General features: G+C 41.0%; 1 protein-coding gene across 1 annotated transcript; it reads left to right on the top strand.

Annotated features, from left to right (window-relative positions):
• The first annotated feature begins 574 nt into the window (after positions 1–574).
• Positions 575–11,027, top strand: LOC125886639 (uncharacterized). The gene is made up of 2 exons (XM_049572993.1): positions 575–1,200; positions 7,614–11,027. Exons 1-2 carry the CDS (start codon positions 863–865, stop codon positions 8,011–8,013), a joined length of 738 nt encoding a protein of 245 aa, XP_049428950.1. The 5' UTR covers positions 575–862; the 3' UTR covers positions 8,014–11,027.
• The last annotated feature ends 10,452 nt before the right edge of the window (positions 11,028–21,479 follow it).

Raw genomic sequence — 21,479 nt, 5'->3', positions numbered from 1 at the left:
AACCAGCTGTGTGTCATCGCAGTGTGTGCAGATGAATGGTGTTTGAGCCCTGAATGTGGCAGTGGAAGTCTAGGTGCTGGCAGCAGCACGGGGGCGAACCCAAACACTGCTCATCTACACACAGTGCGATGACACACAGCTGGTTCAGTATCAGCAAAGTTTCCCTTTATATTCATTGTCTTGTGTGGCGATCAGCAGTAATGTGGTGGTTCACTTTTACACTGTGACCTGTAGCCTATAGTTCGGCTTTAGCTTCTAACTATCTTTGTCTTTTTAACCTGTTGTTGCTGCTGAGTCAGTTTGACATCCTGGATATATCCTTCAAACACAGACTGTAGACCCCTCTGTCTGCTTCTCTCTGGAATCACTGTTTCATTTTTCCAAAAATATGTTAATATTTCTTCAGGGAGTGCAGTTAGTTACAGTGCGGGCTCCATGCTTACTGCGACAGCTTGTTGGAACATCAAAAAGGGGCGGGGCTTAGCGAAAGGTCAATTGAAATCATTGAGAGAACAGTTTGACATTTTTTGGTAATTGGCTTATTTGCTTTCTTGCTGAGAGTTAGATGAGCAGATTGATCTGCCCGGTAAATGAGGGGCAGCAGCCAGTAAGCCTAGCTTAACATAAAGACTGAAAACTCAGGGAAACAGTGAGGCTGGCTCTGTCCAAAGTAAAGAAAAAAATCCCCTTCCCATCACCTCTTAAGCTCACTAATTAACATCTTGTTTGTTTAATTTGTCCACGTCAGAAGAACAAAACTGACAACATGTGGTTTCACAGGCCACAAAGGCACAGCAACCTCACAGTGTGCTAAACTAAGATCAGCAGCCGCTAGCTGTAGATTTATATTTAGCGTCCAGACATGAGAGATGTATTGATCTGCTCATATAACTCTCGGGTGAGAGGCTCCCAAAATATCCATCATTGGATCTGTAAAGAGGATGAGTGTCAGCTCTTTCACAGACGGGAGATCAGGATCTTTAACAGATCACTGGAGCTGTGTGAAGTCCCCCTCTGCTTTAAATGCTCCACAGTCATCCAAGTCCCCAAGAAACCCTCCATCACAGGATTAAATGACTACAGGCCCGTCAACCTGACGTCTGTGGCCATGAAATCCTTTGAGAGACTGGTGTTTGTCTACCTGAAGGACATCACAGGACTCCTTATGGACCCCCTGCAGTTTGCCTACCAGGCAAACAGGTCAGTGAATGCAACTACATAACTAACTGGAAACATTTTGACCAGATTAACAGGGTCTTAAGGTGGAGTGCCATTATATCAGGAAACATGCCGCAATTAGCTCATCTCAGTCCTCCTTAACGGCTCCAACACCTGAGCCCCGCAGTCTATTCTTAAACACAGCAGCACCTATTTTCAGCTCTGGCCTTAATCTCAGGGTTTATGTCTGGATGTGTTGACAAAGAAATGTGCCTCAAATAGCACATTAGCATGCAGGCTTAGTGTACACCATTTTATAGTTAGCTGTGAGTCCCAGAGGTCAGCTCTCTGTGGAGCTGTGTCTGAGGTAACAGCCTTTAGTGAGGAAAGAATGAGGAGCGGCTTTGTTGCTGCAGACTTAAAGACCAGTGTTAATGCAAATTTCTGCAATTTATTTTTATTAAAAAACCCAACTTTGCCCAGATAAAAATCACATTTTAATGAGGACTAATTGCCATATTTAACATATTGCCATTATCGCATTAATGACTGGACTACATTTTTACTGTAGGTTTCCCATTTATAATGACATGAGAATTATGAAAGAGTAAAACTGGGATAATGTAGTAGAAACACTAACCTTCAGGTGCAATATTTTCTTTTTTATGTAAGTACATTTACTTATTTACTTGAGGTACTTGTATTTGCTTGAATATTTTTATTTAATGCTACTTTAAACCTATGCTTCACTACATGTCAGAGGGGAATATTTTATGTATTTCTCAAGTTAAATGATGTAATGGCTGGTGTCTAGCCTGTCTGAAAAGTATGGTCACACTTATTCTTACAGTGCAATATTGAAACTCAGCTTCTTATCCAGCCATCACAAACTCTTCCAGTGAAATTCTTGAGTTACTGATGTATATTTTTCCTGGAACTGCACAGCATAGTGAGACACGGATGAAATATGGAAACCGGGAGGGGCTGTGAAGGATGATTATACAATTACTTTGGTGGTATTCTTATTGAAAGTGATTTTAACTGAGTGCTACGGCAGACAGCCTCACTCCTAGATGTTGTTCTGATGTGGGAGCCTAATTCACTTCCCCTTGGCATCTGACTCAGCTAGGGTTTCCAGTTATTACTGTAACAACTGGTGTTTTTAAACACAATCCTTCCAATGAGGCTATGACTATGCTGGTCATTCATGCAGGTCAGGACACAAAAACAGATCCATTATCTCTTGTGGGTGAACTGCAGTGTTAAAATATTTGCAATAGACTTGTGGTTAAAATAGGGTTAAGGTTTACCAAATAATAGCATTTTTTTTTTAAAAAAAGAGGAGAAATTAAGCTGAAAGTCCCTATTCACAGAGGACTTAAAGGGATCCTTATAAAAATGATTATAATTACCAACAAATCTGTTTTATACTGCCAATAAAAGCCTGTAATTCTATGCTATGATGACAATTTTATACAGTATTTTACTGCTAAATGGTATGCCCGAGAATACAGCACATTTAGAACGCAATATAATATTGACTAAATTAAATATTTAAATAATAATAGTAAGCCACTGTGAGCCTGTCGAGGTGGGATGTTGGGGCTTTGCAGGTCGGTCACTCTGCAGAGTCCTCACAAAGCTGGGGATAGTGGGGCTGGCTAAGAAGAGGGCCATCAAGACTATCAGCTACTTCGCATATAGAGCCACTGGATAGGTTGCTCTGACTGAGTAGGGAGCCCCCGTGGTCAGCTATTGCTGGGATGCAAGCCAGGGACTGATCACATTTCAGATTTCCTTCATTTTCAGGCTGGTTTTGTGGATTTGGTTCCAAAACCAAAATCAAACCCTGAAAAGTGTTGGGTTAGCTAGCTAGCTGCTGAAGATATTTAGCCTACTGAATGTATACACATGCTGTGTGTGACAAAAAGACCAACCCTGCTGTACAGGAACCAGTGAAGGGAAGCAGGGAAACTTTGCTGATATTCAACCAGCTCTGTGTCATCACAGTGTGTGCAGATGAACGTTGTTTGACTTCACCTGCCCATCCGGCAGCGGAGGTCCAGGTGCTGGCAGTGGCACGGAGATGAAGCCAAACAGCGTTCATCTGCACACACTGTGATGCCACACAGCTGGTTCAATATCGGTGAAGTTCCCCCGCCACAAAGAGAGCCACTGGATAAGCGGCTCTGGCTGAGGAGGGAGCCCCCGTGGTCAACTATTGCTGGGATGTAAGCCAGGGACTGACTGTCTGATATTTTAAAAGACCCAAAATACCCAATGACCTCAGGATATATCACTAACGATGCATCCCAGTGCATCCACAGGATGTATTCTATAAGTAAGGTAATAATAACAACAATGCTGTTTTGCCTGCTAACACTGACAGAGTCAAACATGTTGTCTGCTTTACTGCAGCGTCTTATTTATCTGTCCGAAGCGAGGCAATTAACCCATACTAAGTATTTTTCATACAGCAGAATTATTCTAGTTTTCTCTGCTTTTACTCAGGTTTTATAATTTTATACAGTATTAAAGGTCAGCTAGCTTTGTTGCTGAATCACATCTTGAACACCCATTTTTATTAAATGTCCTTTTCTGGAAGACTAACAACCGGCTTGAGTTCCCAGACGGTTACTAAAATAAATTTACTGTAACAGCTGTTGCAGGGATTATCCCTGTTTCTGTTATCAACGTCAGACTGTGGGTATGTTGGCAGGCAGTACGGTGGTCTTAATTGGTCAGTAGATAACTTATCTAAGTAGATTAGTTCAGTGAGATGAAGCAGAGAGCTGGTGGTAAAATAAGGATAAAAGTTTAAACCAATAAAGTGTCTCAGTGAGGTGATATGCCACTACATTGTCATAGATTCTCCAACTCTCTGAAACGACTGGAGAAATGAACAGCAGCCAGGTTTCATGATGGCGTTGAGGTCTAGTGACTGTGAAAGCCACAGTATGATTCACTTGATTTTCATACTCATCAGACCTCTTGTGCCCTTTGTGGTCGCATCTGCATTTGTTACATTTCTTCATCCCTTCGCCCTGACACACCAAGCCAATGGTCAGCTGTCGGTCAATGATGAGCTGTCAGTGAGTGTCTATCGCCCTAGTTTTGGAGGGTACACCCTGGACAGGTCGCCAGACTATTGCAGGGCTCACACATTAAGACAGACAACCATTCACATTCACACCTACGGACAATTTAGAGTCACCAATTAACCTAACGTGCATGTCTTTGGACTGTGGGAGGAAACTGGAGTACCCACGCTGACACACTGAGAATGTGCTGCTGAGAATGCAAACTCCTGGGATTGACAGTGCTAACCACCACACCACCATGCCGCCTTCGTCACCAGTAGATCTTAAATGCTGGTGTGGCGTGTCTGGGCCTTAATTGTCACATGAGGGAACCAAATGTATTTAGCGCTAATAATATTATTTTCATAGAAGAGTTTGCTAAACAAATTTAGCAGAATGCCGATTTCTGTAAAAGTCTCCTTATGTTACAACTCCGGTCGAAGTTTTCTTAGATTATGAGTTTAATTTAATTATGAGTTTTTATTACATTTTAGTTGCCATCAGCTTATTAATAGCATTTCAACCTAAACAAAGAAAAGTGTAAAATTTGCAGAAAGGTAAGTGTTGCTTTAATCAAAGTTACAATGGTACTTCCTTTAATACTGCACATTATGCTACATACAATATAATTTTAAAGGCCTATGCCATAATGTTTTAATTGCATTTAATAACTTTAATACACGAATTCTTGTTTTTTTCATGATATAATTAAATCTTGACTTTAAAACACCCAGAACATGCTGTGATGAAGTTCCAACAGTTCAATGAGAAGAAGCAGAGCAGTTTCCTGGACTGTACATTCGTCTTAACTGAGGGAATTCATAGACTGATGCACATAGAACCACAAACCCAACCAATCAGTAAAAATAACTGTGACAGCAGCCACAAGCTGTCTGGATATGAGATAATGACATTTCCCCATCGACAGCCCGCTCACTGATCACCTCATCACCCCTGACCACCTTATTTCCCCCTGTTGTGCAGCACAGTACATCCCAGCCCACATCCGCCATCACAGCCTCACTTTCTCTTCATGCTCTGATGGCTATAATTGGCTCCGTTAGCCTAGTCTGGCTAATGCATTATAAAAGCTCCCCTGGCCTGGCTTATCCTCCGACAGTGCTTACAGATTCACACCTCCATGTTGCCGCAACATGTTCTGTACATGCTGAGAGCCTTAGCAAAAGCACAGTTGACACCCACAGACTGCTGGCATCCTGGGTGAAAATAGAAAGGAGAACAAGGGAACATTGGCAAAAAGAGAGGCAGAAGGACGGCGAGAAGGAATTGCTGTCACAAAACAAACCGTCATCAGGAAGAATCACAGAGACATTTCTAGGTGAGTCTGTGTTCGGATGGAAAATTGTATAAAAATGCCTCTCATTTCAGTAATCCTAAAGAGAGGGCCTTAGCTACCATTTAGGACACAATGAGGTCATGTCCTTTGTGCTTTTTTAATGGTACTTTGGGAGTTTTAGCAACACAAGTTTACATTGCACAATTAAAAGGGTATACATTTCAAGGTTAATGCTATCACTTGCAGATCCAATATGTCTCAGCCATATGAAGGGCTCAACTTTATGGCATAGATTTGTGAGGGTTTTGTTCTCATACATTTTTATTTAATTAATTTAATTTTCATAATTTTTTTTAATTCTTGAAATAGTATGACTTTATTTTCATTAAATTAGGGCTTTATTATTGTAATATTTCAACTTTGTTTTCCTCGAAATTCCGTATTTATTTATAAAATAGAAAAGAATAGAATAGAATATTTCTTTATTGTCCACCATGGATGGAAATTTGTCTTCGGTTCACCAAACACAAAAGACAACACTGTAAAAAGCAGAAATCATTACAAAACACTTAACACATTAAATCAGTTCATTGTCTGTCTGTGGTTTAAAACTCATCAGTCACGTTATTGAGTTAAGGATACTGATGGCACTTGGGATGAAGGACTTCTTAAATATATTTTTGGTTGCCTGAAGGGCTCTATAGCGCCTCCTGGAGCTCAAGAGCTCAAACTGGCTAAAGAGAGGGTGGGAGTTATCTGCCAAAATACTCCTCGTTTTCTTCCTCGTCCTTTCTGTAAAGAGTTGCATCAAGGGCTTTTGTGGCTTGTCAACTTTTTTACTTGCCTTTGTCGTAATCCTATAAAGTTTATTTTTCTATGTGCAATTAAGATGACTGTACCGGACAGAGAGGTGAAATGATAACACTCTCAACCAAAGTTTGGCACACTAATTCTAAAACCTGCTGACTAACACCACGGCCACTGAGTTTCCTAAGAAGATTAAGTTGCGTTGAGCATTTCTTGAAAACTTACTTAGTGTTTCCAGAGAAACTAACATTGGCGTCCAGAAGTCTACCAAGGTGTTTTCCACATTTTCAACACATCGGCCATCGAGTGAAACTGGCTCTGTCTTCATATCTCGTTTCGTGTGAATTGATTCTTTAGTCTTGGCCACAATCATTTGTAACTTGCTGATGTGTCACCAGGTTTGAAGGGCCTTAGTGTGGGCCAGGTAGGCAGCTTCACACGAAGGGTCTGTTTGTTGTATAAGACCAAATGAGGCCATGTCATCAGCATACACACACATGCACAAAGAGGACCCACACTTGCATTAAATGGAGAGAGCTCATAATATTAAGACTTTTCCCTCAAAATTACAACATTATTCTTGTGATATTATGACTTTATTCTCATTTTCTCATTGTGGCACTAATACTCTGTCATACAACCAGGAGTCTATTTCTGCACCAAAATGTTTTCGTGACAGCATAAAGAAGGCTCTGAAAACACATTTAGATCCTTATTTTGGCAAATAAAATGGCATTGCTTTATTTTGCAGGTCTGTATTAATATTCTATTTTGAAGATATCTGGAAAAATGGTGCAAATTCTGGGGAAAATATATACAGTGTTTTGAGAAATTTACTTTAGGTACTGTTTAGTGAGCTGAGTTTATAAGTAGATGTTGATTTTTAAAGGAATTTCCTTGAAAGGGCTGCTGCATTTAGATAAAACTTCCAGAAAATACAAATAAAAAGCTAAATATATAAGAAAACTCTGAACATTAATGGGGTACGAATGTGCAGCCATAAATAACATGTCACTTTTTAAATAAAATATGTAATATTTCAGCTGCTTGTGACTATTAGGAGTAACTTTACAAATTATTTTTTCCAATATTTTGACTATACCCCTTTCAGCTATTTCCCAGTGATACAACCCAGCTGACTTGGCCATTACTGCTACTTTCTCAACGAGGAAATGGCTCCCAGGAGGGCAAGATAAAAGAGAGGATTACCGTTAATGTTTGCATCACTGTATCACAACAGCAGCGTTAAAAGATTGTGCATTTCTTTGCAGGATGAAGCCCAGGTGCCTCCTCTCCACAGTGGACAGACTTCCTACCATCGATGAAATGCAAGAGAGCAGCACAGAGGTTGGAGACCCGGATTTTTCCTCACACACCATGAAGGAGTACGTGGACTCCATCAAAGAGCTCTCCCAGCCTTCTCACTACCCTCTGCACGGGCCACTCAGAGGGCACCGTCGATGGATGGCGCACGCATGCCCCGGAGTAAAACCCTTGGTTCCATCTATTCTTTTGAATTCCTCGAGCACCTACGCACCCTGGATTCCAGTTGAACTATCAGATATATCGCTTGCTTTAACTGACCAATCAAACAGCGACTCATCACTGCATTTTAATCAGAACCTGCTGGACAGGTTGGTTGCACAATCCCTGTTTGCAGGCCTGGTGTGAGCCAGAGGAAGGATTAACAGGGTGCACACACTACCTTCACCGCTGGATTTTACTCAGTTACCCCTGCAGCGTGCTTTGACACCAGCTCCATGTTGCGTGATTCATTTATGTGTAAGAAGTAATTGAGTACAGCCATTTTTCCAAAAGTGATATGCATTCCCTTTGAAGTGTTAAATGAGTGCAGCACATGAAACAAAAGATGAAAAGGGAAAAATATCAAGGGCAGAACAAACAAATGAGCAGCCCTAGGCACGAGCGCACTAAGTGGTTGCGGAGGGCCCCTAAGCCACCAGGGGGCCCCCAAACAAACTGAAAATGTGAACTCTCTTTGGGTTTTTAGTCCTGATTTAAATATTTAAAGATACACTCCCTGATTTTTAGTGTCGGACTCATCTGAGGGCCCGAATATGTAAAACAAGTATTACAACAAAAACAAGGTGGGGCCCCCAAACAAACTGAAAATGTGAACTCTCTTTGGGATTTTGGTCCTGATTTAAATATTTAAAGATACACTCCCTGATTTTTAGTGTCGGACTCATCTGAGGGCCCGAATATGTAAAACAAGTATTACAACAAAAACAAGGTGGGGCCCCCAAAACGAATTGATAAGGTGAAATGTTAAATATTCAAAGATACTTTTGTTTTCAGAGTCTGCTGAGGGACCCAAACCATGGAAGATTTGAAATGCCCAAATTAAAACAAACTGAGGAGAGACATAAAGTAAAATACAGTACACATTTTTATCTGTTATTCCTTCTCCATCTGCATTTACTGTGTCATATTAGATGAAAAACATATGTAAAGGGGTAATTATTTAGCTTTTTGGCTGGACTCCAGGTGTCTGGGGGGGGGTTGGTCCTCGAAATGCAAGTCTGTCACTGAGTGAGTGATGAAGTTGCACCATTCGTCTGTTAATTTGGGGTGTCCCCAGTGGCTGCTGGTCTTTCAGAATGAATTAAATTCATCCTCAATCTGATCCACCTGCTCAATACAAACGAGATTGTTGCTGTGCTGTCACCCCATCTGTACTGGCAACCCAATTTGCTCAGATCCTGTCTCCTGACCAATGGGTTATCCTTACCCTCTCACAGAGCCAGCGCTGCATCAGCACCACAGAAAGGTCTGGAAGCACCCATTATCATTTTGGTATAAGGTAAAAATGTTGTTTGTATTTCTCTAAACCAATCACAGTGGTCTTGGGTGGTGCTAGGCCCAGGAATGCAGCAATACTGCCCTTGCAACACTGTGCGTGAATCCAAATGTCAGGACCTCACCGCACTTGCAGACTGGCGGACTTTGCAGACGTGTTCCTGGGTAGTCCGGGGGTGCTAAGGGCTGTCAAAATCCACAATTCATCCAGTCCACACGGGGCCTCAAGCAGACTTTCTGCAGACTTCCAGAGAGTCCGCTTGGGGTGCAGACTTCAGCAGACTTTGCTGTTCAGTCACACATTAAAAGACCTATTTCACGGCAACGAGTAATACAGTCTTGAGGGCAGTCTCTACCTTGCAGACTTTACGTGTTGACAGTGAATACGTCACACCAGGTACACCTGAAGTCTGCTAGGGTGCAGTCCACAAGTCCAGAGGGTGGATATTTGGATTCAGCCTGTGTCATGCAGATAGTTTAAGGGGAGGAGAATCCTGGCTGCAAAAGCCACCAATGGCAGGCTTACACCCACAGTCTACACCCAGTGAGTCCTGACCCTAACCGTTTGATTTCGATGCCCAGCCCAAACTGTAAGCCGTCTGATATATTTTTTGGTTGCTAGCTCAGTAGTCCAAAGTGGGGAGTTACCTGAATCCAGTCGGGACCAGTGGTGCAGTGGTAGTTAATGAGGTGGGTGTACTACGAAGTAGATGGGCAGGTTACCTGGGAGGAATTGGGTATTCTCTCCTATATCTCCAATGGCCTTTTGGCTGAAAGGTCAGTATAGGCTACTGTAAACGGTCAGAAAAAAAGGTAGATACCTGCATATACCCTTCACTGCACCACTGACTGGGACACTATTGTTTACAGTTCCCACCTTGTTATTGATCAAGAAAAAGTAGGCCGAAAAATTGCCTAAGACCTACGATGAAGTCACTGAGTGAATGTTAAATCTATTAAGAGATTAGCCTGCTAAGATGAATTAATAGACCATGTAAACAAAATGCACGAACTTCATGTAGGACATTTCAACCCATGAGCATATTTTGAATGTGCAGTGTTCAACTATTTTTTTTTACTCTCTAGTTGTTATTATTGACTTTCTGTCTTTTACTTTTCTTTTTGATGGAAAATGAAGCTCAGTAGCCTTCATAAACCTGTAGGCTACACGTAGCCTGTGGCAACCACACTGAGCTGAGAGATGCCTCTGAAATGATGACTCGGAAGACAGCCAGATTTCATCTCTCAGTAGTTTATAAAAATGTGATAATTTTACAAATGTTGCCTTTTCTCAAGGAAATGTGTCAATAACTGACAATATAATAAGGTGTTAAACCAATTTTCTTTCAGTATAAATGGAATAGTTTTTAGGCCAGCACAAGGTGTCCCAACTGACCCTACCCACTGTCCCAGCGGTCCATGGGAGATGGAATATTGGGAAATATATTATATTTATATTTATTTATATATTATAAAATTGTGCCTTTTATGTTTGGGTTGGGCTCTAGGAAAACTTGATAAACTGTTAGCAGACACCTGTAGATCTGTTCAGGGATCAAATTATTTTCATTATTGTACAAGTAGTCTGTGAGTAATGGAGGATTATTTTGTTGTTGTAAAAGTGTCCCAACTGACCCCACTCTCCCCTACTGAATACAGAATGTGGATTATCAAACATACAGATGTATAATCATTTTACAAATCATGCATGACTGATATATATTTTTTTAAAGAGGCAACAGATAGGATTATTTTTTTTTTTTTTAGCTTGGCGCCCCCTAGCGTCAGTGGTGTTGCGTCGCACTGTCGCAACAACCAAATTGACCGTGGGGATCAGAGGTTATCAATAGTATGACTCTGTTAGACTCTCTAAATTAAATAAAATGTAGGCTGTAAAGCCACCAGTATACCTCTATGTATATGTAGAATGAGAAGGTGTGTGGACACTCAACAATTATCAGATTTATCTGAAGAAAAACACAAATAGTAATGCAAATAATTATACCAGAATGCACAATACCAGTACAAACAGCTCACAGTAAATTATACCAATATGCACAGTATCAGTACAAACAACAGTAGACACAGTGGAATTATACCAATATGCCCATGTAAGCAGTCCCAATTCTAGAATAAACGGTACCGTACGGTTGGAGCTCAAATTGAATGGGAAACAAAGTCCAGTGTTCACTTAGCTGGGCATAACTTAGCTGGACGATGTGCGTCGATAGCTGCCTCCATGAGAAGAGAACAGAAGGAAGGGAGGGGGGTATCACTGTCCAAGGGCTGCCGTAGAATGGCAGCGAGGATGTCAGCTGACCAACACTTGCTACCCGGTCCCTGGTTGCGGTGATTTGCGATGCCAGCTAGGAATGAACTAGCAGCCAGTACAGTACAGTCCTCTCTGGTCTAGCTAACATTTAGCCGTGTTACTTACTGATCCATTAGAAAGAAAGCTAGCTGGACATCAGTTTTGAAGCCTCTTTGGTCACAGAGCTCCCTCCATCTCTTGAATGCCTGACTGAGGTTTACTCTTGTTTTTCCTCTTCTTTTATCACTCTCCTTTTGCTCTTCTTCTTCTGCTCTCGTTTTCTTTTGCTAGGCCGTTTTTCACTTGTCTCCAAACTTTGTCCATCTGCCATTGTGCTCGTGACTCAACTATCTCATGCCCAACTCCTCATGAGGACCAGCTCCAGTCCCTGATTAGCTGACCGACCAATTCCGCAATACATGACGCGTAAAGCAAGAAAGCAAGAAATCAGCACTGGTGGCAGAAGCTTATTGCAAAGATTGCAAATAAGCCACTAAGTAACGTGTAAACGCTGATAGTCTGATTTTACTGTGGCCACTACCCTGTGCAACCCACATTTTTTTCCTAATGATATATTTGGGAAAAGATGCTATCTGTTGTCTCTTGAATTAACATAAAACATGCCATAGTACATATAATAATGTGAAGGGTATTTTACTTTATGTCTCTTGTTGATTTGCTGTAACTGACCTATCTTATCCCTGCTCTGCACAGCATGGTACTGTACAGAAGCTTCAGTCATATTCTGTATCTTTAAATACATTTTGTTCGATACCAAATAAAACAATTGTGGGAAAAACATGTAATTACTCATGCTCCAACAATGTTTTTGTTCCTTGACATGTAAACATCCCCGCAGACACTTCTGTCATTTATTATCTTTTGAGGCTGCACATCATGTTCGGCCGTCTACTTTTAGTTTCTTTTTCCTTTAAGTTTTGTGACCATGTGGAAACTGTCTCCAGCTGGGCCTTGGCAGGAATCACCCGAGTTACGTCCAACAAACATGTGGTGAGGGAGGGAGGGAGCCGAGCGCCCCCCCTGAGACATTTCCGCAGAACAAGCCTGCGAGTCTTTGACCCTAAATTGCTCGCACACATTGTGCAACACTGGCGACGTCAAGCACACAGAATGCAAGAAAATGAATATATTCCTTAGAAAGATGACTGTCATGCAAAAGCCTGATGTCTCGGAGTCATACTGTTTGAAAGGAATAACCTGACTCATGTAGTAAGTGGACAGTGTGCACATAAAAAAGGACTTATGAGCCATTATCTTATCATCTGCACTCACGATTGCACAACATTTACGGAAAGGTGCTGCATCAGCAATGCATCTGTAGACAACACTGTATTTGCTTTTAATTGAATCCACGGTTTTGTTGAGGTGTAGATTTCATATTCTCCAAAACGCATTAAATTAGAAAAGGATTGAGTAACTGTGAGCAGCGCTCTGCAATAAGATACTGCAGCATGCCAGAAGAGTGATAAAAAACAGATTTGCTGTTCATTCAAAGTTTGGTTGCAATATCCCGAAGGCCTGCGTCATGTGTAAACAGTCACAAGTGAAACTTTAAATCTAAAATACAGCTGAAGAAAGCAGTGAGATAATAAAAGCTTTGTGTCAGAGGATACTCCAAGATCTCAGCATTGATGTAATAAAATCCATCTCACAAACAACAGGTCATACAACAATTGAACATACACACATTAGAGATGAACATAAAGATGATATTGGGATCATATCTACAAGCTGCCAGGCTCCTGTCTAGACTTGAACTGCAGTTTGAAAGCATAAACAAGTTTTGGAGGAGGCAGCTTCAAGTGCTTCCCAACAATCAAACAAAAACAGTCACAGTACTTTGCACGATCTTGTTTCACAAGACAGAGGGCTGCACTGTTCACATTAATATGAGTGAATGACCTCAAGGTTGCAGTGTATGAAAGAGACTTCTGAGCATCGGTGTAGATTTCAGGGGGGGGTCACAGAGGACACTTCCCCCTCAAAATTTAGAACATGTGCTTTTGTGTCGCCCAAAAAACACGAGAGTAGCAAGGAACTTTTATTCTGACTAAATTTACACCATAAATTGATGCAGAAAAGGCAAAATTGCTGCATAGAAAGTCACAGAACGTAGAAAATTATGCTCGAAATCTTCTTGCAGAGGAACCCTAAACCCCTCGTTTTACGTGTGTAATTCCCCCCCCCCCCCATGCCTCTTCCTCTGAGTTCTTCTTGTGCAGCTCCATTGTATTGCCACTGCTTCTGAAAGGAGATGTTGAATATTTTTTTAAAATGCTGAGCATCACAGATGGAATTCATATAAAACCCTACAAAACCTATAGCCACTGACCACTGCCAGCTGACTCTTTAAATAGCCTGGGAGGAGAGGCTGCTGTGTTTTTGAGTGGGCAAAAGTTCACCTCCATGAAGCGTGAAATCCCACAAGACAATTATACCCCAAAAATATGTCACCCCAAATATGCTGCGAGTGTTGTGAATCTTTTTACTTGTTGAATTTATGATTTTTTAAACACCGAAACTTCCTGTCCATGTGTAGTGATGGTTTACCTAACTACTTGAATTTATGGTTCAATAAAATGTGTTTTCATTGTCACTTCCTGTTGCCATTTTTCTTAGAGCCCTGATTCCAAAAAAGTTGTGAGGCTGTGTAAAACAGAAATAAAACAAGGATGGGAAATATGTATTCAGCACATCTTTTTGTTTCATTAAACATGTTTCCAATGCAGCTATTCACGTGGAATTTAGACCAGACCTTCATATTAACTCAATAAAACTAAACTGATAAAGAAACTGTAACATTTTCATCTATAAAAAGTATATGCAAGTGAAATAACACAACTGAAATGTATCTAATGCTTGGGGAAACCTTTGTTTGAGACACCAGCGTCAAGATGTTTTTTTTATGTTTTTAAGACATTAAGATAAAACACAAAAGCACAGAAGCACAGATAAAAGCAGAGCGATGGCGTGCCCATAAAAGGGCACATAAGCACAGAGCAAGGCACATAGGCACAAGCAACAAGACATAAGCACTGTTAATAAAAGCAATGACATAACCATATAACCAAAAACATTAAGAACGTACTATACAGAAGTACAACATAAAACACAATGTAGACCAAAGCACAAAGCCACCATCAAACACACAAAAGCACAAAGCAAAGCACATGAGCAAGGACAACAGCACACAAGCACAATTAGCAAGACAGTGACATCACCATAAAACCAAAGCACATTAACATCATGACCGGACGTTTGATTGTCCAGTAACTACAGTTTTATTGATTTGGAGAATGACTTAAGAGATGTGATATTTCTGAGATCTGTGTGTACAGTGTTCCAGGTGTGGGCTGCTCGATTTGGAAAGGCTGTCCAAAAGCTACTCTGTCTTTGTGGTGTTTTACACGGTGGTGTTTTGTGGTGTCTTGTGGTGTCTTTGGACTGTGGGAGGAAGCCGGAGTGCCCGGAGAGAACCCGCGCTGACACGGGGAGAACATGCAAACTCCACACAGAAGGGCTCCCATGCCCGGGATCGAACCGGCAACCCTCTTGCTGTGAGGCGAGAGTGCTAACCACCACACCACCGTGCCGCCCCCCAAATTTGATCATATTTTCCCAATTTAAAAATCATATTTTTGTCAATTTTTTGCAATGATGATATGCATTTGACTTTTTATCCAGTGTTTTTAACACCCTCTTGGGCTTCCTGTATAAAGAAACTAATCACTTAGGAGGAGGTCAGCCCTGACATGCAGAGAGCAGGAGAGAGGCTGCAGCATGATGAGACATGAAACAGAAACTTAAAAATGTAATGATAAAAGAGCAGCTGAGCTTATTCTAACAGTCTTGATTCATTTTGCCCCGGGCCGTTTAATACCGGGTCTCGGTACCAATCCCTGCTCGTGCCACTCAGGGGTAGCTTCTGGGCTGCATGTGGCCTGTGGGCCACTTATTGAATAGGCCTGTCTTAAAGTGTTCTGATTGTATTTTGGCCCTTTCTTCAATACAGACAGTCTTTAAATCTTACTATATAATGACAAAAACTCTGTGTGTGTGTGTGTGTGTGTGTGTGTGTGTGTGTGTGTGTGTGGGTGTGTCTGCTCGTGTCTGCTCCACGTTTTTCTCCTCACTGACTTGGTCAATCCGTGTGAAATTTGGTACAGTGGTAGAGGGTCATGGGAGGATGCGAATGAAGCAATATTACATCAATTGGCCAAAGGGGGGCGCTATAGCAACTGATTGAAATTGCAAACTTTGAATGGGCATATCTCATGCCCCGTATGTCGTAGAGACATGAAACTTTGCACAGAGATGCCTCTCCTCATGAGGAGCAAATTTGCCTCAAGAACCCATAACTTCCGGTGACATAGATTTTCCACCATTTTGAATTTTTTGAAAAACACTTCAAATGGATCTCTTCCTAGGAAGTTTGACCGATCTGCATGAAACTCGGTGAACATAATCTAGGGACCAATATCTGAAGTTCCCTCTTGGCAAAAGTTGGAAAACTTTTAATTTTAAACTAACTTTAACTTCTAATTTTTGGTATGACTAAGTCATGGTATGGTATGCTGTACATAATCACGGAAAGTGTGTCATTCTGTCAGTCAGTCATTCTGTCTGTCCCACGTTTTTCTACTCACTGACGTGGTCAATCTATGTGAAACTGCACATAGACATTGAGGATTGGCATAGGTAGAAGGTGACAAAGCTACCAATGGGTATGGACTAGTATTGATGATTTTGCACGCCGTGCTTGAGAAAGGACTTCACTTTAAAATGTCAATAATTGGTGTCCTCAGTTTGCAAACACTTATTGAATGTTGTTCGAGGAAAAGCTGATGTCACACAGTGGTAAACATGCCCCTGTGTCAACTTTTTTGGAACGTGTCCTTGGCATCAAATTCACAATGAGTGTCTATTTACAAAAAAAACAATAAAGTTGATCACTTTGCACATTAAATATCTTGTCTTTGCAGTGTATTCAAATGAACATGATTTGCAAATCACTGCATTCTGTTTTTATTTATGTTTTACACAGTGTCCCAACATAGGGCGGGCTCTGTGTGTGGGAACAAATCCATGTGCACCATATTGGCGCCACCGTAAATACTGTGAGAAAAAAAAAATCACTCTGTAATAATAGAGTAGGCATGAATGTGTTGGGGCAGAACCCGGCTGTCAGTGACGTTCAAGGTGAGTCTCATTAATCTAACCTGTTGCAGAGTTACAGTCTTAATCACATTAAAGTTATATTTTTATGGATATTTCAATATCTAACAGATGTGATGTTGCAGAGGAATGTGAAAGAGGATTTTGGAGAGGACTGTGTTTTCGCCTGTATCTGATAAATCCATGCAAATTGTGCCCTTTGCACTCTGTTATGTTTATGGACAATAAAATATTTGTTTATTGGAGCTGAAGTGTGGATAAAAACCGTATGCTCTGAGTGTCCTGTGTGCCGAGAAAGCTCATTTAACAAGTTAACGAATAGCAGTCGTTTGGACTTGTCACGGAAGGAAAAAAACATGAACACTATCTCAGCATTTAGCACACGTTTTCTTTGCAGTAAAAGATGCATTAGGCCTATTTGTGGACATTTTGTCTTTTTTTAATAGCTTAAAATGTAAAATGTTTGTTCAAGGTCTAACAGGAAGCGTGCACTGCAGACACATTTGCCTTTAGGTTTGTCTGGGGAATAAATAATTAAAGCTAGCGCTAGGTAATCTATTTAAAATGACTTTACTTTGTTATTGCAGATAACACTGGAAGTACCATACATCACTGAGAAAGTCACATTTCAAACTCTTAATTTCATTTTACTCATTAAAAAGATAAAACACCTCATCAAACTGACCTGTCAGAATATAAAGCCAGAGTTACAACGATCTCCACGTCTCTATATCTTGCGTTCAGGTTTACAAGCCAGAGTCTGATGACTTTACAGTTCTTGCCACCGGGAGTTTGTGATGTTTTCAATAGACACATAAAAATGAAATGTGATGATCAGAGATCTGTAATGTGATGTATAATCATGCTGGCATTGAAATAGAGTTGTTAATAAAAAAGAGGCCTCAAGTAAATTAAAGTGTGACTTTTATTGTGTTCTATTATTGACTAAGAAACTGCAACAACAATAGAGATGAGGGAGCCAAATAATTAAAGTAAAAAGAAGCTCCAAATAAAGAGGTAATATGTCACAGCACAAAAATAATCACTGTCATATTTTTCTGGAAACGCACTCCAGTGGATTGCAGGATGCTGCTGTGAAGAACTCATCTGAATCTTTTACAACTTTGGCTCAGTTGGTACGGCAGAGACTTTGCCACGCCAGAAACCTTTTGTTATTGGTTTGAGAGGTTTTGTGGCAGGCTGCAAAAGTCTCCTTACTCTTGTGTGATCAAAAATGTAGTTATGGAACATATGAGGAATTTGCTGTCCTTAGATGACTCTCCAAGCCAATGTTTCAACCCATCTGTTTTTGTTTATAGGTACAAACCAGACCACAACAGTAAGCTTGCATCAGTCAGCTCATGCTGCTCACACAGAGGCTGCTCGCCTTCCTACGAGATGGTTTTGTCCTGTGTGGCACTTGTTCCCCATGACATAAATCCATGTAAACAATTATTATAATCCTTCTGATGAGGCAAAAAGTTCCCATAAATGGCTATTTCCTGCTTCACCAAGAATGTTATTTACATTCCAATGTTGGTAATGTTTAGCCTGACGTCGTTGTGTGATGCTTCATGAACTCGGCTACTGAAGGTATATTGAATGTACGCACAGGCTGCTTTTGTCCTTTAACGATTCTAACAGTGGACAAAGACCTACTCTGCTGAGCAGGAACAGTGTGGCTCTTTCATTTCACCATCTTCTGTCTTGAACGCCATCATATGGTGTTTCACTTTTACACCGTGATCTGAAGCCCTTTAGTTTCTTTTGCTATCTTCATATTTTTTAATTTGTTTTCACTTCTGTCTGCCCTCTCAGCCAAAAGTCAACAAATACTGCCGCTTTGTCTGTGATTTCAGTGTTAGATACCAATGCCAAAACCACCTTTTGCTGCAGTGTGATGCAACACCGGTCGACCGAAAGGCACCCGTTGTGGCAGTATGATATGCCACTGGATGGCATCAGTTTAAAATGCTGCCAGTAAAGACAGAAATTTGAGGAACTGAAAAGCCCCTATGTGGTGTGTGGGAGTGGTGGTGGATGGGTCCAACAAACCCCGGACTTTCACCCAGGAGGCCATTGTTTGCTTCCTCTATGAATGTGGAACCAAACCATAATGTTTTATTCTAAACCTAACCACATGCTTTTGTTGACATCCTCGCCTTGCAGTGTCCCAGAAAGCCAACAGCAGATGCGGGAGGATACCTAGTACGTAATATGTAGAGTACATTAGTAAAGCAGCAATATGTCGCAACTTGGGGTGAGAATGTGTTGACCCTTTCTAAAATAGCTTTTTTGTTTGCCAAAAATGAGATATTATTTCTTCAGGCAGTGGAGTTAGTGACAGTGTGCCTCTGTGCTCACCCCAACAGCTTGACGGACCATCAACAGCTTATAACAAAGGGGTGGGGTGGGGCTCAGCAAAGGGTCAGTTTGGCACTAGGGGTGTAACGGTACACAAAAATCTCGGTTCGGTACGTACCTCGGTACACAAGTCACGGTTCCTTTTTTTTCGGTACAGTAATGAAAAAAAATCTATTAAATATCTTTTACTTATTGGTAACCTTATTAAAACATACCACCACAGCAGTTCTCTTTTTACACAAATTTTGAATGAAAGAAATATATATAAAATCCTGCTTTTTCACATTGTTTGAATGAAAATAGAAATATAAAAGTGAAAAATAAAGTCCTGCTGTTTTTTTAACACATTTTTTGAATGAAAAATATAAATATAAATTTCTGCTTAAACAGTTTTACTCAATTAAAATAAAAAGTATAGTGCAGCTGGTCAGCTTTAAAGCCTGCTCAGATTCAGTTTTACTAGGAACTTACTGAGCTTTCCCACTTTGTTAAAGTGCAGTAAACAAAACATGCTTATATCTAAAGGGCAGCTTAAACAATTTTACTCAACTCCAATGGTGTTGGTTATTTCTTTACCGCGATGGTCAGGGAAACACTCTTTCTTTTTAAACGACGACGATATCGTAGTTCGCACCAGATTGCTTTTTCTAGTCATGCCGGTTAACGTTCAAACTCGGGTGGTGTCGCTTTAGATGCGTTAGCATGTTAGACGTGTTTCCAAGTACATACCTGACCGCTGTTCCGCAGTGTCGGCACACTGCTTTTGTCTTGTCAACTTGTTTATTTCCATCTTCGTATTTTACCCTGAAACAAAAGTGTTCCCAAACGGAGGACTTAAGGATGGCGGGTGGGTCTTCAGGTTCATCAGGCTCTCTTGCCATGTTGTCAAAATGCGAGAATGCGCTGCACAAAGTGAAAACGGAGATTTACGGTCGGACTCGGTCCGTCACTCAATAATGTCCGTCGGGGAACTAGATATTTTAAATGGTTCGGCTCGCAAAAACGGAATTAAAATAAAACAAAATAAAATAAAATAATATCCTGCGCCCAATAATTCGGTACAGAGTCGTCGCGTACCGAACAGTTCGACACAAATACATGTACCGTTACAGCCCTATTTGGTACTAAAGGTTTCCATAAAATGTATCCATATTGACAAAAGTTTGACATTTAACAGTATATTTTGATGCAAAATGCTCCCAGCCAACATTTGTATGTGAGGCCCATGTGGTTAGTAAATGAGCTGAAAATGGGCTCTTTATGGGGCTGTCCAAGGGCTCCATAATGGCCCCATGCCAGCTGCCCCCTTGGGTTTACCCAAGTGGGCCCAGGATAAGATGCCCTTTATGGGCCGGTACCCAGGTAGTTGTAGCATAACCCATGTGGGGCCCACTTGGGTAAACCCACCTATATTGGCAATTGGCATGGAGCCATTATGGAGCCCTTGAACAATCCCATAAAGGGGCCATTTTTAGCTCATTTACTAACCACATGGGAGCCCACATACAAATGTTGACTGGGAAGCTGCTTAAAACTAGCTCAAGCTCATCATCCCCAGCAACCTGGTGGGCTTTAAGGGGTTTAAAAATTGTTGAATGGCTGGGCTGCATTACTAGATACAAAGCAAGCACTTCTCTACAGTTGCCAGCCGCAGATAAGACTATGCTTAAGTTTGGTTGGTGCAACTGATGTAAAGCCCATTCTGAAGACTGGTTTTAACAAAGAATGACTTCAGTGGGATCTGTCAACTCTATGCAGAGCCTACGCCGTTGCCTATGCAGGTGGCCTATGCCGTTGTGAGGCTTTATACTTGTGCTGTGGTGTGTCTCTGCAGTTACACCTCCAAAACACTTGTTGGCAGTGGGGTTTCTGTGAAATGCTGTAAAGTTTAGTTGACTCAAAACACACCCAAAACACACATTAAACATGGATTAATAGTGACAATTTCAAACACGAGTACAAAATTCAGCTTCACTATAACTCACAGCATTCACAGACAAAGCATTTGTCTTTTGCTGGACACATTTTCCCCACAAATACAACATGCTAACATTTTTAGAACAAGCCTATGGCATTTTACATTGTGTAAATTAGCCTAGCAGCTAGCAGACTTTTTCCTCTACTTATATGACACCAGGGACAGCAACATTTAACAAAGGTAACATTACAGAGTTTGACTCCATTACAGCTCACAAGGTTCACCGACAAAACAGCTGTCTTATACTAAACACATTTTCCAAACAAATATAACATGCTAACATTAATAGCACAAGCCTATGGCATTTTACATTGTGTAAATTAGCCTGGCGATGAGTGGAAATTTTCTCTTCTCATATGAAGCCAGGATAAATCACACACAAGACTTAAAATGCTATTTTTGTGGAGGCTTTACTGTCTTCACAATTTATTGTTTCTTATCTGTGAAATTACAGTAAATGAAAACTTT

The sequence above is a fragment of the Epinephelus fuscoguttatus genome, linkage group LG3 (genome assembly GCF_011397635.1).
Source record: "Epinephelus fuscoguttatus linkage group LG3, E.fuscoguttatus.final_Chr_v1".
Classification (NCBI taxonomy): domain Eukaryota; kingdom Metazoa; phylum Chordata; class Actinopteri; order Perciformes; family Serranidae; genus Epinephelus; species Epinephelus fuscoguttatus.
This window is presented reverse-complemented; position numbering and strand designations above follow the sequence as displayed.

Excerpts from the sequence above, each read along its gene's own strand:
- LOC125886639 (XM_049572993.1), top strand. The coding sequence starts at position 863 with ATGAGAGATGTATTGATCTGCTCATATAACTCTCGGGTGAGAGGCTCC. Across the intron at positions 1,201-7,613 it reads TTTGCCTACCAGGCAAACAG|GATGAAGCCCAGGTGCCTCC; the intron begins GTCAGTGAATGC and ends ATTTCTTTGCAG.